General features: G+C 36.4%; 1 protein-coding gene across 2 annotated transcripts; it reads left to right on the top strand.

The window, feature by feature from the left end:
* Positions 1-1284: 1284 nt before the first annotated feature.
* Positions 1285-9619, top strand: btbd9 (BTB (POZ) domain containing 9). 2 transcript variants are annotated; one of them, XM_048204545.1, is made up of 11 exons: positions 1285-1385; positions 2542-2753; positions 3099-3462; positions 3550-3817; positions 4347-4569; positions 4798-4917; positions 6677-6786; positions 6885-7074; positions 8638-8745; positions 8843-8921; positions 9138-9619. In XM_048204545.1, the coding sequence occupies exons 2-11, from the start codon at positions 2569-2571 to the stop codon at positions 9294-9296; spliced, it is 1806 nt and encodes a 601-aa protein (XP_048060502.1). In that variant the 5' UTR covers positions 1285-1385; positions 2542-2568; the 3' UTR covers positions 9297-9619. The 2 variants fall into 2 exon arrangements, with proteins under 2 accessions (XP_048060502.1, XP_048060500.1); XM_048204543.1 differs by lacking the exon at positions 1285-1385 and adding an exon at positions 1392-1554.
* The last annotated feature ends 866 nt before the right edge of the window (positions 9620-10485 follow it).

Raw genomic sequence — 10485 nt, 5'->3', positions numbered from 1 at the left:
TTTTAATGCAGAAGGACAATGAAAAGTTGACATTAACTTCTTAAAGGGATAGTTCACCCAAAAATGAAAATTTTTGTCATTACTCACTCACCCTCAAGTTGCGTCAAACCTGTACGAGTTTCTTTCTTCTGTTGAGCACAAAAGAAAATATTTGAAAGTAACCAGACAGTTGACGGCACCCACTGACTTCCGTAATGGGACAAAAAAATACTATGGAAGTCAATGGGTGCTGTCAACTGAATGGTTACTCAACATTCTTTAAAATATTTTCTTTTGTGTTCAGCAGGTTTGAAACAACATGAGGGTGAGTAAATGATGACAAAATGTTCATTTTTTGATGAGTATCCCTTTAAAGGGTCAACACACCTGAACTTTTACACCACGAAAACAACCACTTGTAACCCATGAATGCTTCTCTAATCCACTGTGCGATCTAACAGTTTGACATGTCTGTCATTTGAAAGAACCAGTTTGTGTCCTGAATAATTAAGAGATGGTGTCTTCTCGTAGGGTAAGAAAACTAAGTCTCAATAATTATGAGAAACCAACACGTCATCGAAATACGATACCTGTGACGTGAACTCAGTGTAGATTTTAAACCCAGAAGACGAAAATAGCCGAACAAATTTAAAAATTAACAACTTTCCCCCTACAATTAAATCTAACAGATGCTAATATTGTACTCAATGATGTTCAACACGCATGCATACTGTTCAAATCTCAGAAAATTTAGTTTAGGTTTTCATGACCCTTTAAAATATAGATTTAAGTTAGCTTAATGTTGTATTTTTGTTTAATACATAATGTTAATATTTTCACACACACACACACAAAAAAACAAACAAAAAAAAAAACTGAGGATATTATTTCACAGTGCCCATCACATTTCTTTATGATTAATTTAAGAGTACTTTATTTCTCCCATTATATTTAAGGTACAAATTCATGTAATTAACAGTTGTAAATCATACAAATCAGTGTTATTATAGTTAACTAAAACTAAACTAAACTCATAAAAGTCTTTCTAATTTTCATTTAGTTTAACTTGTACTAAAATAACTGAAAATTAAAAAATAATAAAACTATTTAGACATGCTTAAAAACAATAATAAAAATGACAAAACAGATACATTTCTAAAATGTTAACAAATTTGATTAAGGACAAAAAATCTAAAAATATTAATAATATTATCAGAATATTAATAAAACTATAATAGTATCTAAAATATCACTGGTAGCCTACAAATAACTAAAAGATCCTGAAATGTGAACGCAGCTTTCTGAGCCCTCATTCGCTCCGGAGGAAGAAAGACGTTACACCACATCCGTCCACTAGGGGCGCTGTAACATTTACGCGTCACGTGAAACATCCATAAAAACATCCGGTAGGTGTTTTCTGAGGAACGGATGGATTTGTGGCTTGTTAGAAATTTGTATTTAACATACTTAATTTAATAACTAATTTATATATAACATATTCACTGGAGTCAAGAGAGCTGTGTTGCCTTCTCGGTCTGCTTTAGGCGGAGACAAACTGAATCTGTATTGGTGTTGGTGAGTGGAGGAGGCTTACAGCTTAATATTTTCGTTATGTGTCAGCTTTCGCGATGATAACGTCACATTTGTTCTAATGTAACCGTGCAATATTACATTGTTTTTAACGAAACTAGTATATATCATTGTATCTTTGAGTAACCTTAATGCTTGTGTTTTAATTGTTTATGCGATTGACACTAAATTACACTCAATATTCTGTTATGTTTATAACTGCTGTGAAACAGCAATTTAATGACATATTAAACATTTATTAGTATTGGGACATAAAATCATATATATATTTGTATTGAATATATCTATCCTGTATTTCATAACAGACCCTTTCTACATTTGGTCTGCATAAGACATAATCTTTCTCTCACAGAGGTTTGCCATTTTATTATTCAAGCCCACAAGAGTGTCAACTTGTTTTTAATTGAATTATTTATTCAACTATATATATATATATATATATATATATATATATATATATATATATATATATATATATATATATATATATATATTAAAAAAAAGGTCATTTAAATGTACATGCGTAATTGTATTTATCATAGCAGCATGTTTTAAAATAAGACAAACCTATTAACATATTTAGGCCTGGTTTCACAGACAGGGCTTAGATTAAGGCAGGATTAGGCCTTAGTTCAATTAGGACATTTAAGTAGCTTATATAAATGGGGAAAAAAACATGGTGTGCATCGTGAGGCAAAGCATAGCATCGACATATTTAAAGAGATGTCCGTGCAAGTTTCTTTCAGTTAAAACAGCTCAAACATGCATTTTAGTCTGGGACTAGGCTTAAGCATTGTCTGTGAAACTGGAGGTTAGATTTCATTTAGAACAGTGGGGACAAATGAATGTATTAAGACATATACAATGTCATATTAAGAACAAAATGTTTTGAACGGTAGGAATGATCCAATGTACACATCCATGTACTGTTTTCACTGACAAATTCAGATGTTTATGTTGTTTATGATTCAGATGTGAAGGTGTTCCGCAGCAGTGGTCATGAGTGACAGTCATCCTCTGCGGCCGATGAGCTCCACGTCTGAGATCGACCACCTCCATCTCCTGTCAGAGCAGCTTGGTGCATTAGTTCCTGGTGAAGAGTACAGCGATGTCACCTTCGTGGTGGAGGAGAAGCGCTTTCCCGCACACAGAGTCATTCTTGCGGCCCGCTGCCAGTATTTCAGGTTTCTCTTTCCATTGTAATTTATGCGCATGTTTTCTCATCGGATAGAAAATTTAGTGCAAGTGCATAAAAATGCGCTCTCATGTCATACAGGCAAGCGCTGTTATTTATGCGCATTTTTAGAATTTATGCACATCTTGGCATTTCCATCCAGCAGTTTTTGATGCGATATCCCAAAATGCGCATAAAAATAGGTGGATGGAAACATAGCTAATGTTGCAAAGAAGTACCCATTTTGTAGAATGATGCCGCTAACATTTCTCGTAAATAAAATAACCTAACCTTGGTGAAATTCTTCTTTCATCTCATCCCTATTTTTTCCTTTGTCTTTCTTTCAACTCCTCAGAGCTTTGCTATATGGAGGACTGAGAGAGTCCCGGGCCCAGGCGGAGGTTCGGTTGGAGGAAACACGTGCCGAGGCTTTTTCCATGTTATTGCGGTATCTATACACAGGCCGAGCCACCCTGAGTGAAGCCAGGGAAGAGACTCTGTTAGATTTCCTGGGCTTGGCACACCGCTATGGCCTCCAACCTCTAGAAGGCTCCATATGCGAGTTCCTCCGCACTTTATTGAGTACGCGAAACGTCTGTCTGGTGTTTGATGTGGCTAGTCTGTACTGTCTGATTGGGCTGGCTGAGGCCTGCATGGCCTACATGGACCGTAACGCCACCGAAGTGTTGAAGTCAGACGGCTTTCTCACCCTTTCAAAGGTCAGTGATAGAAGATATGACAATTTTAACACATTATAATTAAGATCAGTATGTAATATGGCTTTTTCTTATGTTTGCTCTCTGCAGTCTGCCCTGCTGACCGTTGTCAGGAGAGATTCCTTTGCTGCAAGTGAGAGGGAGATCTTTCAGGCCCTCTGCCGCTGGTGTCACCACAACGGCGATGGCCCAGAGGCGAAGGAAGTGATGTCAGCAGTCCGACTGCCCCTGATGACCCTCTCTGAAATGCTGAATGTGGTTCGTCCCTCGGGCCTCCTCAGCCCGGACGACCTGCTAGATGCCATACAGACCCGCTCGGAGAGCAGAGACATGGACCTCAACTACCGCGGCATGCTAAGTCTGTTTACTTCTCTCTGCTTATCAGTCTGTAGATACATGTAACACTTAGATTATTAAAGGAAACAGAGGTCACATAATGTGTGGTCACATTATCTTTACTTTTTTAACTTAAAATGTTCTGATCCTGTCGCAGTGTAAATTAGTTTTTACAAAAGAGGTCATTATTGTAAGGTAAACTATTTTGAATGCAAAGTGCTGTTTCTCGGGGCACTTAGCAGTCTTTACCACGCAACAGCAAAAAATGGCTTGTTTGATTTTAAATAATAAATTGGTCATGTAAAACTAAATGACAAACATGTTTGGTGCAGGAAACCTTTACTAACATTATGAAATGCATGATATGGCCCAATTAATCTGTAGCTAACATTCCTGATTGTATTGCTTGAGATTTACAGTTATTTGTGCATTTTTCTTAGTGCAAAATATCATTGAAAACATGTAATTATTTGGAAATTTGAGTTGTGCCCACCTTTTACAGCACTGCCAGTTTGACTAAAATGTGTCCTCTGGTTTGTTGTGTGTTGTAGTCCCAGAGGAGAACATTGCCACTATGAAGCATGGCGCTGTGGTGGTGAAGGGTGAGCTGAAGTCTGCTCTCCTGGATGGAGACACGCAGAACTATGATCTGGACCATGGCTTCTCAAGACACCCCATAGAAGAAGAGGGACGAGCTGCTGGTATTCAGGTCCGCTTGGGTCAACCCTCCATCATCAACCACATACGTCTACTGCTATGGGACAAGGACAGCAGGTAATGCAACATTAAAGGGACAGTTCACTCAAAAATTACAATTCTGCCATCATTTGATCACCCTCATGTCATTCCTTTGGATACACAAGAACCACTGGCATTGATCATTGATGTTATGCTTGGCACAACGTGTTTGCATGTTGTTTATTTTGAATATATAATATCTTTACTAAACATATTCTAAAATGCGCCATATGCAGCATTTTGATGGCTCTCTCATATTTTCAGGTCTTACTCGTACTATGTCGAGGTGTCTATGGATGAGCTGGACTGGGTACGTGTGGTGGATCACTCCAAGTTCCTGTGCCGCTCCTGGCAGCATCTATATTTCCCAGCACGAGTTTGCAGGTAGAACTTATTACACAACAACTGGACTCTGTTTCTCAAAATTTGATTTGGGAAACATTGTTTATCTTTGAAATAAAAAACATTGTTTTGTTGTACTACTTACTCACTAGAAGACATCAAGACTGAAATGAAAATTAAGGTAAGGCAAAAAAGTGATGTTGCAAGTCAATTTTTTTTCATTAATGTGATGCAAAAAGAGTCATTACTCCAGTCTTCAGTGTCATTTGATCATTCAGAAATCATTGAGTTGGTGTTTAAGAAACATTCAGGCTCTCATTCATGCAAATTCTTTTAAACCATTCAAGTGCCACAAGACAAACGAGAATGCACTGTCTGTGAATGTCATGTCTGTGTGATACACACACATGACTTGTGTGCACAGAAAGACGCACGCCAGTATCGGGTTTTCTTTCATGTTTGAACAAACAATAGCACACAGAGTTATGCCAAAATGCAAATTTTGTCGAGTATCCTCATAAGAGCAGTCTAAAGTTAAATAATGTGGGAAAATCCGCATTATGTTCTACAACATCAGGTCTTAAAGTCACAGCAGCCTAATAAACCAGTTGCTGTGATGTCTGTCATTAATGTTAATCAAAGAACAAAGGTAACAGAAAATTGTAGCTTTAGTAAGGATTAATCTATATTTAATTTATAATTTATGCAGTGAAGACTGTAAAGTGTTTGATAACTTTATTCAGTTTCTGTATATTTTAGACAGGTAGAAGGCCAAAGATAAATATGACATTTATTATAGTGGGTTTATGTGAACATTGTTTTAAGTTCACTTAAATTAAAAAGGTTTTTTTTTTTTTGAAGCCTAATGTTGAAATTGATAGCTTTCAGTTATACTGTAATGTTGAACGTCTATAATTATTGTTTTAAAAAAACAAATCAATTTCATAGAGACATCAGTACCAGTATTAGTATCAGTGATACTGGCCTTCATTCATAAAAAGATGCTCTTACACAAATATTTAAAATATACTGTCTTTAAGTTGTTTATACATTAATTTGGAGAGTAACTGTGAAATTATTACAATATAAAAATATTAAAAATGCCAATGTTTTTAATCAGGATTAATTATAGAAAAATGTAAGATTAGTTTTTGGTAACACTTTAAAATAAGGTTCGTTAGTTAATGTATTAACTAACATAAACTAACCATGAGCAATACATTTGTTACTGTATTTACTAATCTTCATTAACTTAGTTAATGAAAATCCAGTTGTTCATTGTTTGTTACTTCACAGTGCATTAACTAATGTTAACAAGATTTGATTTCAAAAATGTTGAAACAAAGATTAATAAATGCTGTATAAGTGCAGTTCATTGTTAGTTCATGTTAACTAATGTAGTTAACTAATGTTAACTAATGGACCTTTTTTTTTTTTTTTATTGATTGATAGCACTATTTATTATATAATGCTTACATGCTGAACAAACCTTAAACATGGTGTACAATTTGATGTACATTTTTGGGGCAACTTGTAATAAGTCAATCAAATACAAATGGTGTTTCCATAAAATTTGCTCAATTGTGACATTGGATATGAAAAAAAAAAAAGCAATTAGAGAGAGTTTCAATGGTCAAACTCAAAACTTCATCTCTGAAAAGTTTATAATGTCCTGCTGTGGTCTCAAAGAAATCCACTACAAACAAATGTCAAGGACAAAAATGAATAGTTAGGTTGTATATTTCTAACTGACTGTATCTGTGTTTGCTTGTGAACACTTTACTTTTTTTTGTGAACTCAGGTTTATTCGTGTTGTGGGGACACATAACACTGTCAACAAAGTGTTTCACTTGGTGGCTCTGGAGTGCATGTACACACAGCGACCTTTCACCCTGGAGAGAGGCCTAATTGGTAAATTAGTTTTCCTAATTTCAGTGATTATTCAAGAAGTTACACACACAGCTCTGTTACTGAAACTTATCCAATGTCTCCTCTGTGTCTTCCTGCAGTTCCCACAGAGAATGTGGCGACCGTGCAGGCATGTGCTAGTGTGATAGAGGGTGTGAGTCGCAGCAGAAACGCCCTGCTGAATGGGGACACCAGCCACTATGACTGGGACTCAGGATACACCTGTCACCAGCTGGGCTCTGGAGCCATCGTTATCCAGCTCGCTCAGCCTTACATGCTGTGCTCAATGCGGTACGAGAGCTTATGTTACGGGTTAAAGAGGCCATATTATGCCCTTTTACAAAGTCTTGATTTTATTTTTGGAGTCTACTAGAATAGGTTTTCATGCGTGAATGTTCAAAAATTAAAATTATTTTCCCACATATTTTACAGTAATGCAAAAAGCACATTGTGCTCTGATTGGTTCGCTGGACCAGTTGTGTTGTTATTGTAACTGTTTTGGAAGCATGTTTCAGAAATGTCATGCCCCTTAACCATAACCATGAATTTTAACACGCTTCTATTGCAACTTAACCAGGCCCAGCCCCCTTTATTTTGCGTATGTCTTGGAGAGGAAATTATTTAAATGAGGAATATTTTGGCATATTAGCTCCTGGAAGAAACTTAAGACTTTGGAACTTTGCAGACCTTTTTTATGATCAAACAGTAACTTTAAGAAAACACTTTAAAGAAACGCTAAAGAAAGTTGAAAATGTAAGAAAGCACAATAGGTCCTATGTGATAATTTACTCATGGGTTTCTTCTGTGGAAAATAAAAGATGATGTTTAGATGATGATGACTTAAACTCAAAGACTCTCTCCACTCAAAAATTACATAAAAGTTGTCTATATGACTCGTGCAAAGTGTTCCAAGTTTTCTAAAGCTGTACAATAGCATTCTGTGAGGAACAAAATGAAATTGAATCAGTTATTTGCCGAAAACATACTCCGCCACAGATCTCAAATATAATAACAGTGGATACAAAGCACTTACAGTGGAAGTAAATGGAAGAAAACGGGACAAGGTAATATATAATACACACTGAAAAGTGTAGCCACAAGATTAAACTTTATACAAGCTAACACAAGACTCAACTGATAGTTGCTTACTGTGTCACAAACATGTAAACCCATGATATTGTAAGGATATAAGAAAATTACATTTCTAAAACTAGAACTGTTGGGTACTAAAACTACAAACTCTCCTCTTCACCTTGTTCAAATTCCATGATCCGTCCTCCAGTCCACTTCCACTAGTGACGGCTGCCTTAAATACACATTTTCCCCCTTAATAATTGGAGCGTACCATTTTCTTTAAAATATAACTCTTGCTTCACCATATGATTAATAAATACATACACAAGATGATTAAGAACAAGAGTAAAAACAAATCATAAATACATTAAATAGGACGGATAAAACCAACTCATACATTTGAACAAACATTTTCATAAATGGCTAAAATGAGCTCTCCCATGTAGTTTGTGCTTTCTTTAAGCCCACTCAGCTAAAACAGGAAATATAAAATAGCAAACCCCATGTAAATATTATAAAATGCATAGGAACAGTAAGAACACAGTAAAAACAGTGATGGAAGTCAACTTATTATTTACAAGGAACAAGGTATAATACAAGGTATTTCCATCACAACCGTTCTATAGTTTTTGCTTTTAAAAAATTGAAATAATCTTGTGTTTCTGAACCTGAAACGGTCCTTTAAGTTGTATTTAACCCTCAATATGCCGTTCAATCACTGAAGTCTTTGCCTTAGACTTTAGTTTAGACATACTGATGCTGTGAAATCTGTGTCTGTAGGTTGCTGTTGTGGGACTGTGATGAGAGGAGCTATAGTTATTATGTGGAGCTGTCCACAAACCAGCAACACTGGGTGAGGGTCGTAGACCACACAAAAGTGGCATGCAGGTCAGTGGAATTTTATTATTACCTCATTATTTGCTTGCATTATAATTATGTCTATAACCGCCTCAGAGTTTACATAAGTTGCATATAATTCTCACAGGTCGTGGCAGACTCTGACGTTTGACACACAGCCTGCATCCTTTATTCGTATTGTGGGAACTCACAACACCGCTAATGAGGTGAGCGATCTCTGCAGACTCTCACAGGATGTATTTCTGTGACTCCTTCCAGCATCACATTAATGCTGCATTCATCAGATTACATTGACATAAAATGATGTCAATTTTTCATGATATTGCAGAACAAATTATACATGCAGCATTTGTCAAAATAATCACATTTTTGATGAAATTCTACAGCCCTAATTCACTTTTTTCTCATGCTGTCTCCACTAGGTTTTTCACTGCGTTCACTTTGAGTGCCCTGCACAGGTGGATACGGTTGTTAAAGAAGGAAGTCCTGGACCAGATCAGCCCAAACCAGAATCCAGCTCCCAGAACTCCCATTCACAGGGCCTGACGCCCCAAAAACCCTCCACGTCTCCTCACACATAGACTGTGAATGTTTATGATAAGACACACTTGAGATGCTCAGGTGGTGTTCTCAAGGTTACGAGCTGCTAAACATAGAACTCTTTATATTTATATTCAGAAAATACTTGAGCTGATTATAACATGATGGTGAGTATAACAATTACTGTCACATGCACTTATTTTATTATGTTCGGAGAACAACAAAAACCATGATAATAAGTATTACCGACTTAATGGGTTTTGCAATACGGTCTCATTTATTAGATATCTTAAAATGGTTTATCATAGAAAAGTAAGCAGATATCCTGTTTAAAATCAAAAATTAAAATCACCATGAAACGGAAGTTGTGATAGTCTTTCCTTCCCTATTGTGATCTGTATATGAGTGAAATGCTTCTTGAACTAGAAAAAATGAAGGGCGGGACTTGATTTTGTCCATGGTTAGAATTGATTGGATGGTTGTGGTTTGCTATTGGTCGATCTCATGTGAGTGACAGGTTGCCCCGCTCTCTCGCCAGTAAATGCGTCATCAGAGAAGAAATGTCGCTGCAAGAGGAAATAATGAAAAAAAAAAAAAAAAAAGATGTGCAAGGATTTTCCGTATGTCCTCTTTTTTTTTTTTTTTTTCCCGGACATATCCTGACCAGGATTTCTCAATAGCCTAAAATGGCTTGAGCCCCTGCCCCTTTAATTGTGAAAGTAAAAGTGCCCTTTTCAGTTGTATCGAGGTGACCCCGGAACGCGATTTCTACGCAGAGGTCTGTGCACGTCACTGTTCCTGTTGACAGTCCTCATGCATTAAAATGTTGTTGTATTTGCAATGCTTTGACCGTTCTCTGTAGATCCAGCCTTCTCGCAAGCAACGATTGGTCAATTATGTACATCGCCTGCACGCTATTGGTCAAATTACATTTCAGTCATTACCTTCAGCAAGTATAAAAAAACAAAGCCAAAAGTGGGACATTTTAGGCAAATTAAAAATCCTGGCTAGGACATGTCCAGGAAAAAGAGGACGAATGGTCACCCTAATTTATAATACATATTGCAATATTCCATAAAAAACAAGAATGGTCAGTTTTGATTTTATGGTGACTTTAAAACATTAAAATCACCATGAATTGCATTGGCCCAGTGATATGCAAAATTATTAACATAGCATAGTTAGGCTGAATAGGAAAATTGATATTACTGTAAATGCATAACAGCAGAC

This window comes from Megalobrama amblycephala, linkage group LG10 (genome assembly GCF_018812025.1).
Source record: "Megalobrama amblycephala isolate DHTTF-2021 linkage group LG10, ASM1881202v1, whole genome shotgun sequence".
Lineage (NCBI taxonomy): Eukaryota > Metazoa > Chordata > Actinopteri > Cypriniformes > Xenocyprididae > Megalobrama > Megalobrama amblycephala.
The sequence above is the reverse complement of the archived record's forward strand: the minus strand, read 5'-3'. Positions and strand labels throughout refer to the sequence as shown.